At 41.1% G+C, this 20000-nt stretch overlaps 1 protein-coding gene and 1 long non-coding RNA gene across 18 annotated transcripts in view; both read right to left on the bottom strand.

Annotated features, from left to right (window-relative positions):
• Positions 1–1572: 1572 nt before the first annotated feature.
• The window catches only part of LOC123499982 (retinoic acid receptor RXR-alpha-B-like), a 67244-nt gene continuing 48816 nt past the window's right edge, over positions 1573–20000 (bottom strand). For 6 of the 17 annotated variants that reach the window (XM_045248538.1, XM_045248539.1, XM_045248525.1 and 3 more), the window contains 9 exons: positions 17217–17343; positions 16296–16451; positions 15555–15735; positions 14883–15161; positions 14025–14151; positions 6643–6725; positions 5767–5908; positions 4918–5102; positions 1573–4429 (listed from right to left, as the gene is read on the bottom strand). In XM_045248538.1, the coding sequence (XP_045104473.1) occupies positions 4343–4429; positions 4918–5102; positions 5767–5908; positions 6643–6725; positions 14025–14151; positions 14883–15161; positions 15555–15735; positions 16296–16451; positions 17217–17329 (1353 nt within the window). In that variant the 5' untranslated portion in view covers positions 17330–17343 and the 3' untranslated portion in view covers positions 1573–4342. The remainder of the gene's footprint in view (positions 4430–4917; positions 5103–5766; positions 5909–6642; positions 6726–14024; positions 14152–14882; positions 15162–15554; positions 15736–16295; positions 16452–17216; positions 17344–20000) is intronic. The other 11 variants (XM_045248534.1, XM_045248540.1, XM_045248529.1 and 8 more) reach the window with 8 other exon arrangements.
• The window catches only part of LOC123499985, a 5863-nt gene continuing 3241 nt past the window's right edge, over positions 17379–20000 (bottom strand). The window contains exons 1-2 of the long non-coding RNA XR_006673141.1: positions 19350–20000; positions 17379–18205 (exon numbers count right to left, since the gene is read on the bottom strand). The exon at positions 19350–20000 is cut by the window's right edge and continues 3241 nt beyond it. This is a non-coding gene — a long non-coding RNA (uncharacterized LOC123499985). The remainder of the gene's footprint in view (positions 18206–19349) is intronic.

Genomic DNA, 20000 nt, shown 5'->3' with positions numbered 1-20000 from the left:
CAGTAACTTTGTGACCGTTTAGGATAGACACGTGACCAGCCGGGGACACGAAACGGGTGTGGAAGAGGAAGCAAGATAACGCGCTTCCGTGGCATCTCCTCTCCGGCCTCCGCTTATTGCGGCAGCTCACCTCGGCCTTCTGTATCTCAAAGATTTGCCGAGTCTTTTAACAGGAGAGCGTTCTCTCTCTCTTAAATCCGCGTTTGCTGCAGCAGCATTGCAAGTGAGATGGTCAACCATCCTACCTCCGCCTCCTGTGTCCTCGATACCTAGGAAGGTCGGAAGTGAAGGCAGGTGGAGTCCATTTCTGGAGACCTCAAACTTCAAGGAGTCCCTCCCTCCCTCCCTCTTTTCCGGCGTCACGACATCTCGCAAGGACCAGCCGCCAATGTATTTCGTTCTATATATAGATAAAAGGAAGTCAGGTAACACAACGCAAGCCTCCCTGAAGTGGCGCTTTAAGCAGTGCTGGTGAGAGACGAGCACTCTGGATCCAGATAAACATATGACGCCCTTTGCGGGCCGTGCCTTCTGTCTCCACGCTGGACCAACCTTCACCCAGCACACCAGTCACGAAAAAAAAAAAGAGGGTCGTCTTGCCACAGCTTTGTGGGTCACAAAGCCTCCGGTGCCACCAGCGTGCCTGTCACCCTTTCAGTCACTTCCTGCTCCAGCCACGCCATTCATGTGCCTCCTACCGAGCCCTGATCGAGCCTCCTCTACGTGCTAACTTATCGACTTTGTGAACACTTGACCCTGTTTTTTTTTTTTTTTGGTATGTATATGCGTGCGTGCGTGTGCGCGCACCCACAGTGGAAGGAAGGTTTGGTGCACTCCTGAGGGATCACCCTGCATAAGGAGGAGACTTTGGAGACATTGTATATCAAAGAATACATCCTTGCTTCCAAAAGGAATTCACATTCATTATATTGATACAGAATTCATAACTTTTTCTTACTGTCTTATTTGCTCCAGCAAGCTTTACCTTAGATGTGACTCCTTTTCCGTAAGTCAATATGTTTATAATCTATTACGAACGTTCATTTACCTCATCATTCACTGGATAGGTTTGTGTAGATTTGTCTGTTTATCAGCAACCCTCACGTCATTGCACCTCAAAACCTTTGTAGCTAATATCAGACAGAGACTCATCTGCTCTGGTAACCATTGCTATCCCTGGGCCAGTGCCATGGTGTGTGAGGTGGGGTAGGGCAGTACCATGGTGTGTGTGTGTAGGGTGAGATGGGGTAGTGCCATGGTGTGTGTGGGTAGGACAGGGGGAGTGCCGTGGTACATTTCTTGTTAAGTCTGCATGTGATCCTTAAGCAACATTGTAGTGTAGTGGTTCAGTGGACCAGTCACTACTTAACCACTGTTGTTATTATCTGTTCAAGGAAGGACTTTACTGGCCATTACTTCTTCAAAATTAACATGCTGTCTTCCTTCCCCATTAAAATGCACTTAATCCTCTTCAGTATATCAAGTAATGTATCGCCTCACCTTCCCTCCATGACAGTGCCTTGAGCCCAATTACAACCCTTCCATACACGAGAGGTTAGTAAGTAGCAAAGAGTTTCTATTTAATTTATTTCAACATGCCACTAAATGGGCCAACACTGGATTAAGGGAACACATTGAAGATCACCACCATGTCAATACTTAGTGTGGAATTCCAGCAGCACACAAATTTTTTTATTCATTTTTTTTTTTGCTGACCACAAGATCATTTGTTGACTGCCAAGCAATGAACTGCTGTACTATGCTCTGCCCAATATCCACAAAAGTGCAAGTGTTAATATTTTCTTAGTCTCCAGCATTTGTAACGACACTTAAAATTACAGATATTAATGCTATGTACAAAACTATGTCATTCCATTTCAAAGATGACCATTAATAACAAAAATAGTTTTGCAACATCTAAGATCTTGACACAGAATTAATAACATTCATGAAAACTTGAGCACTGGGCAAATTTACCTAAAACCAAAGGTAATAATTACAAAAGTGAAAAATCCCTAAATATGACTAATTTCTAGAAATTCTTCTACATAATCCTGTCACCACAGAAGAGAATAAGTAAGATACATTGGCATAAGCACATCATATCTTTCAGAGGAACAAGGAGGTTCTAGGCAACAACAAGTGTATGTAATAATTGGCTTCACATCAACCAAACCTTTATATATCATGATGCTGGCTTCCAAGGTTACAATATACATTCTTTCCCTAACAGCAACACCGGGTAAATTGACATATTTCTTCCTGTGAATATAAATATTTGCAAAGATTGCATGTATTGCATATATGAATTTTAATTCTTCTAGCACAATAAACTTAAAAATACAAGGGTATTACTAAATGCTGTTTTAACAAGTGATTTTGTAAGGGTTCAATATTTTATAACCTGAGCAATGTTTGCTATAGAGGGTCAGCACTATGAGACAACTCCTGCAGCCAGCCCCCTTGTGCACCACGCCTCGTGCACCACAAGACGGCTGGCCAGTTCACAACCGGGATACATGTATGGGAAAGTTACTGGGGGACTTAAAATATGCAAAGGTTTATCACCACATTCAAGTCCAAACAAGATCACCTTACACAGAGGTAAATAGTCTTGCACACAACATCAGTTGTACTGTTCTACATGAATTGAATGAGAGAAAAAAAAAAAAAAAAAAAAAAAAAAAATGCAGCTGTAACAGAAAATATGTACACAGGGAAAGGTTATTTCTAATGTACTGTGAGGACTGTTTTTTTAATAAGTCATGGAATAATTCAATGATTCATTATAAAAGTAACAAGTTCAATTCCGTTACTCTATTCTTTATAAAGCAAAATATAATTTGATATATTTCTAAAAGTATTTAGCTACCACAGAATATTTAATATTCAGTTTAGAATAACATATGACTTAGATAATTGACAACAGCTGAGATAGAGAACAGTGTAATTCAGTACTGTAAGTCTCAGTCCAGCCACCACACTGACAGCCCCTGTGGCTGTTGCTGCTGGATCACATTACACACTAAAAGGAGCCTTACACTAAGCAATGTAGTCAAAATGAATATGAAATGAATATTTATATACAAAATTACACTGGGATGAAGCTTGTGCTAAAGCATGACAGAATAATCAACAAGACAAACGTCCGACATGTTTCACAAACATTTATAAACACTCATTAAAAAGTTCACCTGTTAAAAACGCCTTCTTGGTGAAACCCAGAATATCGCATCCAAGTAAAAGACTCCTGTACTGCAGGATTGACCTTAACTTTTCCTCTTCCTGCTTTCCTGTTTGCTCAAACGTAAGGATTGAGTCGTAGCACCGGGTCAAGCCATTGACACGACCAATCTTTCCTCCCTTCATAACTAAAGCATTGGGCTGTTAAGTGACTGCAACAACAACTGCTGCATGCAAGTGGACACACATAACACTTATTATGCTAATTCTACTGTTATCTCTGTCTAATAGGACTCTCATGAAAAATCTGAAATAATATCAATGAGGGTCCTTTCCCCAGAATACCACCAGGTGCCCCCCACACTCGTCAAGCCGAGTCTTTCACTGTTCACTGTTTGCACACAATGTAGCTCAAAACTCATGGGAACCTAATACACATAAACTTTTTTTTGCTATAAATTTGTACTGTACTTCATGTTCTGTTATGGAGTGTCATGTGGAGGATTGTCACACTAAACTAACAGTCCTGTACGATCTTCAAAAACAAAGCTGTTATTGTCCAAGGGTGTAGCTGAAATACATATAATTTATGGAAAATAATCTTCCCAACATAAACACTTATGTAACACAAAACTACAAAATAATTCAATTATATTAGTGAAACCTTCCAATGCTCTTAAGGAGGATATCAATTCTAGATAATTCTTATCTAACACACAGCAAAGAAATAGCATGAAATATAATATATATATAATAGATGTGTGAATATATGTATATATGTAAAACAGAGGATACCTTTCCTGTCTCACCATCATCACCAGCAGCGAGCCTTGCTTGGTTGCTTGGTGTTATGTCATGCCTCCTGCTTCATCCATCCATGTGCTTCTACTTTCTCTTTCCCTGCGTGTGCTTTAGCCTACTGTTCCTGTCGGCGGATGCTATCGTGGTTGCTAATCAATCTTTTCCTTTCTTTTGCCATACAGGGGTGATGCACTGGACAGGCAGAACTCCACATCACGGTGTGCAACATTCAGACCACAAGTGAGTGCAGAGGACTGAAAGCACTCCACTGGAACTCCCCTTGCAATAACAACAAACAGACTTCGCGAGTATTTGGGGAACGCCATTTGCGAACACCACTTGGCACCTCGCGGGTGGCCTAGCTGGTGGGGGAGGTGTTGCTGGGACTGGGGTTGTCCACCAGCATCTTCATCAAGTAGCTATCCAGGGGTGTGTCTCCAATGAGCTGCAACAATAGTAAGGTTGTCAAAACTTGATGGACTTTGTGCACATAGCACCAAGCAGTGATGTCTGAAGGCAAGGCGATTCTCCTCCATGCTAAACATAGCCAGTACTTGTAGTACTAACCATTAGCCAGCATTTACTTAACTATATAGTTATGTACAAAGAAAGGTATCACTTATTTTATAATTTAATTAATTTATTATGAGTTCATCTTATTTTTTAATGGACTGAGTTACTTTCTTGTATTTTACTTTGTTGTTTTTACCACTTAACATGTGCAACAACGGTAGTGTTATATTTTATTTATCTTGTGAGGTAGAATGGATTTTACAGTAATCTCAAATTGTCTAAGATTAAAAATAAGATCTTATTTTGCAGGTATTATGATATTCAGTATGCAATGTGAAACAAACTGATTGAAATTAACCCAATCTACAATTACTGCAACCATCCTTGAACCAAAAAGCAATAACAGTAAACAAGTTTTACCTTGAAGAAGAAGAGGTATTCAAGACACTTGAGGCCAATGGACCTGAGTGATGGGAGTCGCAGCAGCAGCTTGGGGAAGCGGCCCGGCTCGTCTGGATAGGTGGTGCGTGTGTACTCCTCGAGGGCGGCATATACTTTCTCACGTAGGATCTCCACATCGTTGCAGCAGGTCACTCCTTTGGCATCTTACAGAGAAAGGCAGTGTGTAGATGTCAGCCAGTACAGGTTCATCTTAATATTAGAAGGCTCCTAATGTACAAAAGTTCATCATCATAGAAGGTTCCTTATATGCTTACATTAGTCAGCATTGTTCATCTAACACCTGTGCTGTCCTTATTCACCCACTGGCATAAGCCTAGACCTACAAGGTTTTCTAAGGTCACTTCATTACAATTTTTTTTATTTTGGCAAGTTTTTCTGAAACTCTACAGTTTCATTCAGACAAGCATTTTGACCTAATTATTGTCATCCTTTCATCACGTCCAAATGGCCTCAGTCTCTTCATCACTTGACTAACACATCCCACTCCTATGTTTTGTCAGCCATCCATAATTGTACTTGTCTTCAGTATCTTTTTGTTGAATCTTGAACATTGTATCACTATCTAACCTTCAACTAGTTATACTGATGAAGGCATTCATCCCTGCATTACTGAGACATCACATTTCTCACAAAGGAAAGCTACTAATTCTAGAAATTCAGATAGCTTCCACTAATATTAAAAAAAAAAAATCAATAATTTATTGTTCTCATTTTGCTATGATAGTTTTGGTATGACAGGTTGAAGCCAGGCTTGGTGTGCCATGCACCTGTCAGTACTACAAGTGCTAACCCCCACAAATTCCCCACCTGGGTTGAACAGGACAATGGCGCGGAGACAACCCAATTCTGTCTTGTCCATCTTCATTTCTTTCATCTTAGACACCAGCTCAGACAAGACACGGTCAAATATGGCTCCCACTCCAGCCTGGTGAGCACTACTTCTGTGCACCTGAAAACAAAGCTAAGTTAGTACAGAATAAAAGGAACTGAATGCTTACATGTTCAAAACTTTTAATGCAATGTAACACAGCTACAGTTCATTAATTAATCCTCAGATTTAACACACAAAGCCTTCAGAGTGGTGCTGCTGGTGCAGCTGAATGCCAACCAAACACAAATAAGCATTACATTAATGGTAATTTATTTATTGCCATGAGGAACTAAACATTGTTTTAAAGCCTAACAGCAGTATTCAATGGTATTAAAATAAAACTTTCCACATGCAAGTATTTATCTTGTATAACACTGTAACAAAGAAGGATTTCTTTTGACATACCAATAGCTATCAAGTAATTTCCAAAATGTAAAACAAATTTAAGCTGCTAACTCAAAAATCCTCATTTTCAATTTCTGAGAAACAAGTTGAAAGTGTGTTGTTAGGTGTCAAACAATGGTCACCTAATAACTTTTTACTGGCATCATTACTGTGCAGGGGATGGGAATTCCAAGGTTTGAGACCTATCAACATCCAGTGTGTGTCACTCACCAAACAAAATGCATTTTTTTTCTCTCATAGATATATATTTTAATATCTATTTTTTGGCCTGCAGCTCATGCAATTCAAGATCCATTTATGCTTGTTTTTTCTTTTTGATATTATCCTCATACTGAAAGATTTAAAAGGCTCCAAGAGACTCCTTTCCCTTCAGAAATTAAAGTTCCTCCAGTGTTCCACAGACTCACCACAAGGCCAGTGGCCAGCACGATGCCATCCTCCACTCCTATGCTGCGGTGTGAGAATGAAGCAATAAGCAGCTCATTCCAGCCTGTAACAAGAATCAATGAGTAAGCATTATTCTGATTATCTTCAATGTCTAATAGGAAGATGCATCTTGGAAGAAACACTCAAATATTTTTTTCCATAAATTCCATTCATTGACTTGTGTCAGATGTAAGTGAATAAATACTCTTGCAAATAATTTTTCCTAGAATGTGGAATGTTTGTTTTGGATGAATCTCTTTGACCTGGTAAATAGCCTTCTTTGATATTTATTTACCAGGTGAATGTCTCCCAATAAAGGGATAAGGAATAGAAAGACAGTGTCCAATCATACTAAAGTGCATAATAGTTCTAAAATCTCTGCTTGTTAAGTTCAGTGAAGATACCACCATTGAAGTTTGTCCCTTCCACAAAAACTTTTTATTTTTTATATAAGAGTGAAGACTGGCCAAGGGCAACAAAAGAGGGGGGAACTAAGGGATGGTAAAGAAGTCATCTTTTTTCAATTCTAAATTTTGCATGAAGAATGTATGTATAGTTCAATGCATGTAGATTTGTGTGAAGTAAGAAAGTTGTCTTTAGAGGGCAGGCTGTGACCTGTCCCCTTGTGTTGTGAGACACAAAGGGAAATGTACAGTGAGGTCACAGCAATCCCTGAACCAGTTAGACCTCACTTGAGAGTAATTATCATTTTGGATTCTACTTCAGTTCCTTAATTTTTTGTTTTGTTTCTTGTATTGCCCTTCTAAAGATCGTAGTCAGGGAACTTGAAGGAAAAGCCTGTACAAGTTACCTAAACTGTGTATGACACTGATTTTAATTTAGAGAATTTGAATATCCTGACTGTTGTTGCCTTCTTCAGGTGCTATGAGGCAGAGGAAATAGTGATGCAGTCATCAGTGCAGCGAGGCTGAGACAACTCTACATCCCATCTACTGCTACAATGTGCTGCTTTCTGGGATGGTTAACTTTCTTGACTTTTCTTGGTTAAAAAGATTTGTTAGCTAAAAATATTGAGACTATTTCTAAGAGTTACCATAATCCAGTGAAGACTAGTCATGGCTGTTTTAGCTGAAGATTTGTCATATGTACTTGCTTCTATTTTTATATGCACATAGAAGTATGTAAGACTATATTTAGGTACATTTCATCTCTCTCCAGACTTTGAAAAACAGAATATATTCTATGAAAATTATATGAAATCTAAACAACTATACCAACTATGCAATGAATTATGATTTATTAAGTTATATATATATGCAGGCAAAACTGGGATACAAAAAATTATGCAGCATACCACTTTAATATTAAAAAAAATTGGTACAGGGATTTCTTGTAAAAAAAATTGGTACAGGGATTTCTTGAATTATGTCCCTGAAGGGATCATGTAATGTAAAAATTGCATAAAATGAACATGATTACTGAACTAAACAGTACAGTACATATCAAGTCTGCAGGATTGCATTCAGCTTGTTAAAATAAGTATGAGATTGGGCAATGTTTGTTTTGTTAAACTCTTTGTTATGCATATATATACTTATATCTGTAAATGTATATGTTAGTAAGTCATACAAACATGTGTGTAAATAAGGGTGCTGTTAGAAAGGGAGACTTCATCAAGATTAAGGAGCTGATGTGGGTTGGTTGGTTTCCACCTCAATCACGATGGGAACCAGAAGCTGGAACAGAGACTGGCTAAATGGATGAGTGTGCTGTGTGGGGGTACCACCAGACCAGGTAAGTAGATGTGAGAGAATGGAGTGTGGGGAAGTTTGAAGATGTATGCAGGGAATTCAGTGAGTGGAAGTTCAATATAGTCAGGCTTACCAAAATCACCTAAGAGATGGTATGCAAAGGGATGAGTATGCCATGAAGGGAAAGTGATATAAAACACAGGAAACACTAGGAGGAGGCATAGCCTTACTCTACAGGAAAGGAAGAGGACTGAAAATAGGGGAGACTGATGTGGGGAAGTGTGAAAGCAAGGAAAGTAAAATGAAGATTGAGAGTAGAAAAAAGAGATGGTGGTGGTTATACTGTATATGATTTATAGCAGAAAGAGCTGACAGGGAGAAGTATGACATGCTTAAGAAAGTTCTGAGAGAGCATAGGGAGGAAAGAGAGTACTTGTTATGGGGGACATGAATGCACACAGGATTACTGGGTGAACGGATGAAGTGGAATGGTGAAGTGCTTGAGGAGTTTGTGGATGAGATGGAATTGGAGAATCTGAATGTTACCTTGGTTGAGGGGCAAGTGAGCATGAATCAGCAATTGACATGTTGGTGAATGGAAGAATGTGTGAAATTGTCACACATGTGGATAAATGAGGATGGTATGGTGGATATTGTGTCTGACCACAATATGCTGGTTGTGGAGTGCCTGATACAGGATGGGAGTGAAGTGAGAGTGGCAGGTAAGGAAGAAGAGACTGAAAGGTGTAGGGTGGGAGAACTTTCAGGTAGATCTGAGTGAGAGAAGGTGGAATGATGATTAAGTATGCATGATGTGGAGCACCTGAATGAGAGACTGATTGAAAATATGAAAATATGAAGTGGTGCTGAGAATCAGACAAGGTTTGTGAGAGTAGGCAGAAGAAAGAGTATGTAAACCATGGTGGAATGATGAAATTAGAAAGGCCAGGACGGAGCGAAAGAGAGAGAAAGGCACGAAAGGTGGCTGCGAATGGTAAAAGTTCATGAGAGGTGAGAATATGTCAGGAAATGTTGGTGTGGAAAGTCTGAAAGTGAAGGACGAAGTTATAACAGAGAAAGAAGGAATTAGGGAGGCAATAAGAGTTCTGGAAAGAAGCGTATAGTGTAGTTGAGGTGAGTGGTGTGAGAGAAGGAAGTGTGACACTGGGGAGGAAAAATGCAGATGAACTGAATGAGAGAATCAGTAGTGAGGAGGTGGAGAGACATGTGAAAAGGCAGAAGAATGGGAAGGTAGCAGGGGCAGATAGGATACTGTATGAGATCTATAAAAATGGTAGGGAGGTTGTGATTGACAGGATGACTGAGATATTTAACTAGGTGTGGAAAGAGGAGGGAGTGCCAAGACTGGAATTAATGTAAAGTGACTCTGCTGCATAAGGGAGGATACAAGAGTAAGAAAGAGTTGAAGAACTATAGGTTGATTGCATTAGTAAATAAAGTGTTCAGTGCAGTATTGAAAGAGATTGTGTAAATGGATTCCACGTGGCCAAGAGAGTTGAGGATAATATGTTTGTGGTGAATGAATTGATTGAAAGAAAAAGAAAGAAGATAGAGGTAAACTATATTTGGGTTTTCTGGGTATACAGAAAGCATATGATATGGTGGATAAAGAAATATTAGGCAGAGTCTTAGGAAAGATTGGGTTGAGTGAAAAGATGATGAACATAGTGCATACCATGTATGTTGAAACGAGAGCTAAATACAAGCTAGGAGATATAGAAAAAGACTGGGTGAAGAGTGAGAGAGGAGTTGGGCAAAGATGTACTATATTGTCAGCAATCCTTTCAGCTTGTATACAGAGGAGTTAGCATGTTAGCACATGGTGTAGAGAACCATCAAGACTGTAGCCCAGAACGTTCTAGAAGCTTAAATGGAAATTTCCTATTCTGACGCCTGCTGGGAGAAGCATCTAATTAAGATTTTCACTCCTAGTTTATTGGTAAATTGTTAGGTAAGAAAAGCTAATATAAGCAATGATATAATAATCATAAATATCTGTAAATGTTTAGCTGTTCGAATAGGCGATAGCTAGATAGAATAATTCACGATGTCATAGCCTATCCACACCCTATCACTTGATCATGAGGATCTTAACGAATGCCATGAGCAGCAACGCCCTGCGCAGTCGAGATGAGGGCTCCGATCTGACCAGTGGGTGAACAGCGTGGTGTGCGCAATGCAACGTGTGTGTATGTGAACTCTGACACGAACATTCGCACTAAGACAATTACCTGAGTCTTGTCTAAGGCAGATAATAATAAGTGCATGTGACAGTGTTTAAGTGACTTAATTGTGGTGATAAGAACAGTGACAAATCACGGTGCTGAGATTCAGTACTCTTCAGCTCAGTACTTACGTGAAAGTGTATATAAACTGTAAATATAAGTCCAGATGTACTAATGGGTTTTCTTAAATTCCTGGGTATCAAAGGACAGTGATTGCCTTTTACCACTCGAAGGCCATACTAAGGAGTAGTGATCATTAAAAACAGCACTACATGCTACAATAAGTAAATACCAAAAACCCTTTACAAGCAGCCAGATTGAGAAGAATGAATGCAGGAGTAAGTGAGGAGATTGATAAGATGTGTGCTTCTTTATGCAGATGATGTAGTGATCATGAGTGAATCAGCAGATGAGCTGTAAAGTTTGTTGGATGTTGTGGATGGGTATAGAAGAGACTTTGGAGCTAGGTTTAGTAACAAGAAAAGTATAGGCATTTTCAGTAGCGGTGTGGCTGGCGGCAAACGGAGTCAAACGGAGGCAAGTTTTCGCAAATGCGAGCAAACGCCTTTCCAAAGCGTTTGCTCTCGTTTGGCAAACGCTTTTTAGCCAATCAGGGTGGAGCAACCCCATCAACCTCATGGAATGAGATCAAGAAGGAGTTACATTTCAAATAAAACTGAATAGTTAGACGTATGTTAGCCCATAGAAGTGGGTACTGTAGATGTAGATTTACGTTTACATATTGTGTGGCATACTGGAGAGAACCGATATAAAAAATACGGCGTGAAATAAATTAAGGAGCTGGTGGTAGCTGGTGACATGTCGCATCTATCCGTCCTTGTTGTGGGTGTTGTCCGATTCCATACTTCTAGTCGTGACTTTGATACAATAATGGAGTCACTTTTCTATTATTAGGTGAAAAAATTATAATATTTTTGCAAATCCTTATATCATAAAGTAATGAATGATGGTAAAAATAGATTATCTGCTAATTATTGACGTAATTCAATTATATAGGCGTCAGAAAACCGCAGCCATACATCTACAATGGAACACCTTCAAAACAAGCCCACGTAGATCAAACCACTTCCAGGACTGAAGACCTGTTGTTTTTTATGAATATTGCGCTGGTTGGCCCTCAGCATATACAAACGATGAAACACTGGTGACCTATAATACTCCCCATCAAGGAATAAATCCCCAAACTCTTCCACTATGCTGCTGTATTTACGTCTTGACCACAGTGCTGGCTCAGGCGACTGATGTGTACGATAACTTCTCCCAGGAATTGAGATCACAGTGACATGGTCGTCTGGCACCACCGACGGTGTCCTCAGCACTGTCCTGTTCAGCGTGAAGTCAAACATGTTTGGCCTTGCGGTGACGCTACTGAAAACGCCTTAAGGTAATGATAGTGAATAGGTCAGAGGATGAAAATAATGCAGTATTGAGAACTGGAGATAATGAGTAGAGACAGGCACAAGAATATAAGTTTTGGGGGATGTGGGATGAGTCCAAATGGGTGTTCTAAGGCAAAGAATGAAAAGATAAGCTTGGTGGATTGCTAAGATGATTACGGAGTGCAGCTAAAATGAGAGCAAGTAAATATGATGTGCTGAGAGAAGTGTGGCTCTGCCCATTATAATGTATGGTATGAGTGTGATTGCATGGAATGAAAATTAAATTTATATGTCAGAAATGGAGGCAGAAAAAAAAGTATCTAGAATGGCACTGAATGCACTGAGGTACACAGCAGTTTTAGCTGGAAATTATCAATTAGTTGGGGCCTCAGCAAGAAGTGAATGTAAACAAACAGCTACCCGCCAAGATGTCCTCTTCCAGTAATGATGCTGAAGCTGATCTTCTATTGGCGTACTGGAAGAGTTAACAAAAAAGATGATGCCTGTGGATATGTCCCTGGCTAAGTAGAAGGAAAGAAAGGAGTGTCTACCACACACTAATCTTAAGAAGACTATACACAACTACGATCAAATTAAATCCTGACAAGTCTTCAATCCTCACCTCCAACAACACCCTGCAACTGAGAGAAACAGTTCTTGGAGAATGGCAGCTGTTTCGATGAACAACGATTTGTGCAAACTTTTTTTTTTTTTACTGTATAATTCATTTCTGGGATCCCAGAAGTGTTCTTTTCCCTCACCAACTCTAACATCTCTGTGACGTCACAACATATATAAAATCACAAATTGACTGAACAAGACCTATGTGTTGGTCTTATTTTGCAACTGATTTCTTCAGCCGCTAAGTACTGATATTCAGTCAGAAACTCTACCGACTTGCAACTTCAGTTACAAATTGGCACATGTGAACCCGCCTATAGATGAGTCAGTGGCAGTGATGAGTGTACTGGCTGGCTTTCATCACCACCAAGGCAAAAGTAAACTATCTTTTCTATGACCAACACATTGTATTATGAGATTTTGTTGATCTGTTAAGTATGAGTCAAATAACACAGCTGACATAAGTTGAAGGACACGAGTTGTGGGATATCAAATTAACTAGCAATGTGTGTTTAACAAATTGCCACCCACACACCACTATTGTTACTAACAATGAGCATGAAGCACTGTGTGAAGGGAGAGTGTGTTAGCAGTACAAATGGGGAACACCTGGTGGCCACATCACCTAACTAAACCAGTCATGCACCAGTCATGCACTTGATTTTCTTGACACTGTGTTATTCTAAATAATCTGTGCAATATGAAAAAATTACTAGGAATTTTATTTCATATTCCAAAATCTCATATTCTAAACATGCGTAAATCAAGAAATCCCAGTACATATGAGGGACACCAGTCCCATCACTATTTTAGTCGCCTTTCACCACACACAGTAACACTTGTAAGCCAGCTGGGCTATGCATGTCCCGTGTGCCAGTGACACTAAGCATAAAACATGCAACAGTTTACTTTACAATCATGTTATATACACTCCCCTCCACTCTCATATTCATCCCTTTGGTAGCATTACCAATGTGAACTATCCTCTCCGAGTCAACTTGTATCTAAGAAGCATCCCAGTCAGTACCAGCTAGCAAGAGAATGATGGAGGGAGTGGCAGGATTTGTTATGAATGCAAGTCTAAGAAGGTGGCTCACAGCAGCAATTCGCACTTTGACAGTGCTGTGATGAACGTGGAGATGGAGGGGACTGGACACATGCTGCTGATACACTTGTACTCAAGGCAAGATAAAATGTTGTGATGGAAGATTTCCCATTTCATAAATATCAGATGATAATGCCATTAATTAGACCATTAAGTAACTGAGATGAATTGTTCTGAGAAATCAAAGACTTTGAGTATTTTGACTGAGCAACAATGATGTATTGTAATCTTAGTCTGCTTAAAGTTTGGCCCTTTATAACAAATAGCAGAGTAACTCACCAGCCTTGAGTAATACAACTTGGTCTTCTATGGGAAGGTCTGTGAAGTGTGGGATATGTTTGGCCCACTCCACCAGCTGCACTAGATGTCGATCAGCTGCCTGGCAGATATTGCTTACCACATCCTGCTGAAGGGAATGGAAAATTAGAATCTATCAGGAAATGTACCTTATATTTCACACCCACCACTGAAAACCTTAAACTTTGCATCTCTTCTATTCTATAAAATTGCGTATACAAGAAATAAAGAAAGAAAAGAAAAAAAAAGTAGTTTCCACAAATTTTGGAACTAAGGGAAACAAATCCTTTCTGCCTAGACGAAAACAATGCTGCTATCTGGTGTTTGAACAGAGAACCTTCACTGACACACAGTTCATCTCATGACTGATGGTTAAACATTAAGCTTAAAATCAAACAACAACATGACCTTCAGTGTAGACTTTGGTATTACAGATTTGCTGTTATAATGTAATGCAAACGGAGACCTAGAGAGATGCAAGAATGTAAGATACAGACAATGTGTGTGTGTGTGTGTGTGTGTATATATATATATATATATATATATATATATATATATATATATATATATATATATATATATATATATATATATATATATATATATATATGAGTACTATAATAAATGTAATGCATGGTGCTCAGCCAAGGAATGTATTCATATATATGTATGTATGGTACCATAATACATGGGAGTAAGAACACTACATATACAACTTAATGTAACTTTGCAACACTAAAACCAAGCAAGACATTGCACAAAGCACAGGATAATACTTTAAAATCTTGACCAAAAGAATGGAGGCTCAAACACTAAAAACTTGAAATTCAGTCATCTTACCACTGGATCAACGTTGTTAACTTCACTGACAGAATGAAAAGGTAATGCAAAGCTACTCGCAAAGCTACTCTTTTCACTTATACCACTGGTCTCAGGTGCTGCGAGTGGAACTTGACAAAGGTTGTGAGACCTCACCCCTTGGTCCAGTGGCTGCTCATCAATGGGGTCCACACTGAGCTCGGCCTCACGAATGCTGGCGATGGGCATGTCTGAGATGGCGCCGCAGGAGGATTCTGTGTCTCCATCTCCTTTGTCGCCTTTTGTCCTCTGACGCTCCTCCTGAAAAATCACAAGCCATTGAGGAAACGTCTCACACACTGCCGCCAATACAACACCGCCACAGTCAAGTCTTGGCACCAGTGGCATTGCCAGACAAGTAATGAGTCAAGTAACTAATAATTTGATTTGCTGAAAATGCTAAGACTGATAATTTTCTGCCACATTATGATACCTTCAATGACAGAGGTGATGGAACTTGACTGTTACAATATAATAGTACATGGAGAGTTCTTGTTTGCAAATATTATTAATCATTTTGATGTTTATCGTCAATGAGTGACTGGTGAGGTGATGACTCCCCATGTACCATGTGCAGGTGGGTGGGGTATGCACAAGTCATGCATGCAACAAAAAGGGATTGATGCCTGCCCACGGCAGAACAAGGAAGCCCACCTCTACTGCCCCTACCTGGACCGCTTCTCTCTTCATCCCCATGGACAAGCACTTCTGGTACCGGCAATACTGGCAACGGTTCCTCTGTCTCTTGTCGATGGTGCATGATCTCTCTTCCCGACATGCGTACGTCAGGTCCTTGCGCACTGTCCGCTTGAAGAATCCCTTGCACCCTTCACAACTGTAGATACACCTCAATCAGTACTGACAAACTACAACATAGAAGTATTACTTGCTGCACACTTAATGACCAGAAAATTTAAGAAAAATGGCACCTTCAGGTTGTCATTTTATGTCAGGTTATTTAAGCTAGTAAAAAGACAAAATGTTCTCTGTAATGGAGTATACATAGTATACACACACAAAATCGTTAGTGTGCCAGACTCAAAATTGAAAGGTCAGTGGTACAAATAGCACACCCAGCAGAAAGATCACTTGGATTTGTCTCCCTTCCTGCTGGGGCTCTCCTGTTCAGCAGCAGAGAATAGGTTGAAATATCATTGAGTGGAAACTTTTGTTTTAATTATGGGTTTGTAATAAATATATTTCATAGCATACTACAACACATGAATCTCATTATGAAAGTGGCTGACATTTGGTTTTAATTCTTGAATATCCACAATAATTGTAGGAAATAATCTTGGTAATGGAAGAGTAGTACATAGTATAATACCAACAAGTAAGAAGAGTGGCAGAAGTAATATTAGGAGAAAGATAAGAAGTAGGTGTAGCAGTGCCCACCTGTACACGCCATAGTGTTTGCCTGAGGCCCGGTCACCACATATGGAGCAGAGGTGCTTGGAGCCAGACAGTGGGTGGCTTGGGGGGTACTGGGTGGGGGAGGTGCTCAAGCCAGTGGTGTTGCTTGAGCCAATGGTGAAGGGAGATGTTGATATGCTGCAAAGATACAAAGATATTACTATGATACTTCCTAAACAGTAATTCAAATAGACCATGATCAAAATGGCAATGAAATTTGCAAAAACAAGATTTTAAAGACATAGTAATGTTATATGCAATAAAATGCAGATGTGCATTCCCCATTATAACAGTAAGACTTTAATCTATACAAATATCATAGGTGGAAGTGAGCAGGAACTGAACCCAAAAATGACAGGCCAAAGATGAGCCTTAACCGACAGGAAGAACCACGAGGAACCTGACGGCCACCACTGCCTTGACTCGTGTTCCTGCATCCTGTCACAACTCTCCAGTCAATGCCTCGTGACACAGTGCATGGTGATGGTGACTTTGCAACATACAACAAAACCTGTACATTTCCCACAAGGCACCAAACTTAACCAAACCTGTGTGCCTTCTCAGCCTGTCCTGCACACCTTATAATACAATGCACTGCACCATATCACGCACAAAACAAACAAAGCATCAATCAATAAACATACTTAGGCTGTTGTAACTTGTAGTACAGAAAAATTCCCAGGTTTAACGATAATGGAAGTTTTAAGGGATACCTATTAGCAAAACTGACTGTCTGTAAATGAGGAAAGAACCATTATCTATTTATTTATTATATTTGTTTATCTTCATTTCTATTTATTTATCTTTAATAACTATATTTATTTTCAGTGTGTGTGTGTGTGTGTGTGTGTGTGTGTGTGTGTGTGTGTGTGTGTGTGTGTGTGTGTGTGTGTGTGTGTTTACCTGGGCGATGCCGGTCCACCATTGGCATTGGAGAAGCTGGGCGCAGGGGAAAGGAGGGACACGGTGTCTGGCGCCACGCTGAGGGGGGACTGGCGATCCAGGGAGCCGGACATGCCGATATCCACACCTGTTGGCAGGAGACAGTCAGGTGATGGAAGATGATGTGCTGGGGACGGGTCAACCACACATCACAGAGAGAGAGAGAGAGAGAGAGAGAGAGAGAGAGAGAGAGAGAGAGAGAGAAACATGAGTAAGTCTTCGAGGAGGAGAGTTACAAACATACCAAGGATCACATAGGACAGTCCCAGCCATGCACTCTCTTCCTCCCTCCGTCACAAGACCCGTGCCTGGCTGTCCCCTCCAGTGAACCCCTCCCCCTACCATCACCACTACAAGAAAGACCCATTTATATAATTTATATTCCCCGCAAGTCAAGCACTTCTCTAAGTACGACTGCATACTTTCATCCTTGATTGTGTATTTATGTCAGTTATTTACACCATGACAGGCCAAGGGCTCCGAGGAATTAGGTTATTACAGAACAAAAAGCTGAATACCGCGTACGCATGTATTTACCAAAGGGCGATGGACATGACTGTGCTTTGGTTTCTCTGAGCCCAAAGCAGTGTTGATCATTAGGGACGGGCGTGAGGCAATGGGATACAAAGGGCAGCCTGCCACATTAGCACGCCGGGGGAAGGTTCTAGGTCGCGCGGGATGCTTGCGTCAGTCAGTTCAAGCAGAATTCCCTTGGCCGTGGGTGATGCAAGTCCGTATCCGGTGTTCGACAATTTTCACATCTCCAAGGTCGACCTCAACTCACCCACCGCGGGCCCTGCTAATCTCACTATCTCTTTGTTACACGCTGCTGCACACACACACACACACACACACACACACACGACCTTCGACTCTCCTTGATATCATCCGTGGAAAAGTAATACGTGTTACAATATTTACCGTTTCTCTCTCTCTCTCTCTCTCTCTCTCTGTGTCGTGTTCGTCGCGTTGATCCAGTTTTCAACGTGTATTTTTAGTTCTTAATGCCAACCACGGCTTTACATCTTCGAAGTCTTCAACCTCGCAGTTTTTTTCGTCTTTTTCTCTCCCAAGTGGGAAAACGCGCCTTGCAACCCTGAGAGTCTCGAGGTCTGACTCATTACGTAGTTAGCAAGGTTCCGCGAGCCATTATTCTTCCCAGAGTAATCAAGTAGAAGGTGACGGAGGCGACGAAGGGGCGAGCGGAAGGCCACACCACCGCCTCCTGTCATCATGGAACAATGCTAGCGAGTAAGTAACTGGGAGACCTTGGGGGCGGCAGCAAGTCCCCCTCCTTCCCTCTCCTTTCCCCTCTCTTCCTCTGTGCTCCCTCCCTCACTCACTCCTAGTCCCTCCCTCCGCTCCAGATATCCAACTCCCTTCACACTCATCCCCATTATTATCCCTCCCTTCTTCACACTCCTCATTCCATCTTCTAAGACAGTTCCCTCTTCATTGTTAAGTATTTTTTTTTCTATTTCTCGGTGTGTGTGTGTGTGTGTGTGTGTGTGTGTGTGTGTGTGTGGACCTTGACAGGGGCGCCTCACCGTTACCACACCAGCAGACAGCGTCTTTCTCTATCCTGCCATTGTCTCCAACGCATCCTCAGCCTCCTATTCTGTGTGTGTGTGTGTGTGTGTGTGTGTGTGTGTGTGTGTGTGTGTATTAAAATTCCAAGCTAAAACCGGAGGAGGAGGAGGAGGAGGAAGAGGATAAGGAGATGATTATATAGAGTGGTACTTATTTCACGATACAATTCCTGTCCTTCATCCTCAGGTGATTGTTCCATATCTCTCTCATTCACGGCCCGTCCTTCTTCCCGCTCTTCTCAACAGTTACCCTTCCAGTGGCATGAAGGGTCAGGATCCACTCGCTCGCCAAACACACACCCTTCAACTCCCTCTTCTCATGTCTTCACGCCGCTACACCGCCTCTACCTCAAACATACATTCACTCACCGAGGCTTCCCTTCTTGCACCTTAACGCTACTGTAACACCTAAACCTTCCTTTGTCTCCTATAACAGCTCTTAACCTCCAAAATTCACTCAACTATTCCCTCCACCTCCCTTTGTATCTCTACGCCGCTATAATACCTCTCTCTCTCTCTCTCTCTCTCTCTCTCTCTCTCTCTCACTGCCCCGCACTATGCATTCCACCACGCGGCCGCCTCCACTCAATGTTGTCGGGCGCTGATGCAAAAACCTGGTTCGGCCGTAAAACATCAGCGTGGCTCAGAGACCTTCATCCCCTTCCTCTCCCTGCGTCCCCATCCCCATCCCTCACTCCGTCCCCCTCCCTCCGCCAGGCTGTTTTGTCCCCCGCGCTAGGCAAGGCAAGTGTTAAATGAAGGAGTTCACGCGTCCTATTCTTAATCCTAATATTCCTCCTCCTCCTCTTCCTCCTACTGTTACTGGTCATGTTTACTACTGCTTGTACAGGTGGCGGGCTGGTGTCACTTTCTCATTCCCTTACGTCCACTACAATGCTTTACGTGTAGCCTTGTGGTCACTTTAATAACGTCTTGCTCCTCCTTGTTCAACCCGCCTGCTAAGCCAAGGATTGACATGATCGCTTCACCTCATCGTATAATGTGCTATGATACGCTCTCTCTCTCTCTCTCTCTCTCTCTGGAATCATACGTTCTCTTGTTCTAAATTAAATTTTTACACACACACACACACACACACACACACACACACACACGATTTACATCCTGTCCACGTGACCACTCTCTCATCATGGCT

The sequence above is a fragment of the Portunus trituberculatus genome, chromosome 50, assembly GCF_017591435.1.
Source record: "Portunus trituberculatus isolate SZX2019 chromosome 50, ASM1759143v1, whole genome shotgun sequence".
Lineage (NCBI taxonomy): Eukaryota > Metazoa > Arthropoda > Malacostraca > Decapoda > Portunidae > Portunus > Portunus trituberculatus.
This window is presented reverse-complemented; position numbering and strand designations above follow the sequence as displayed.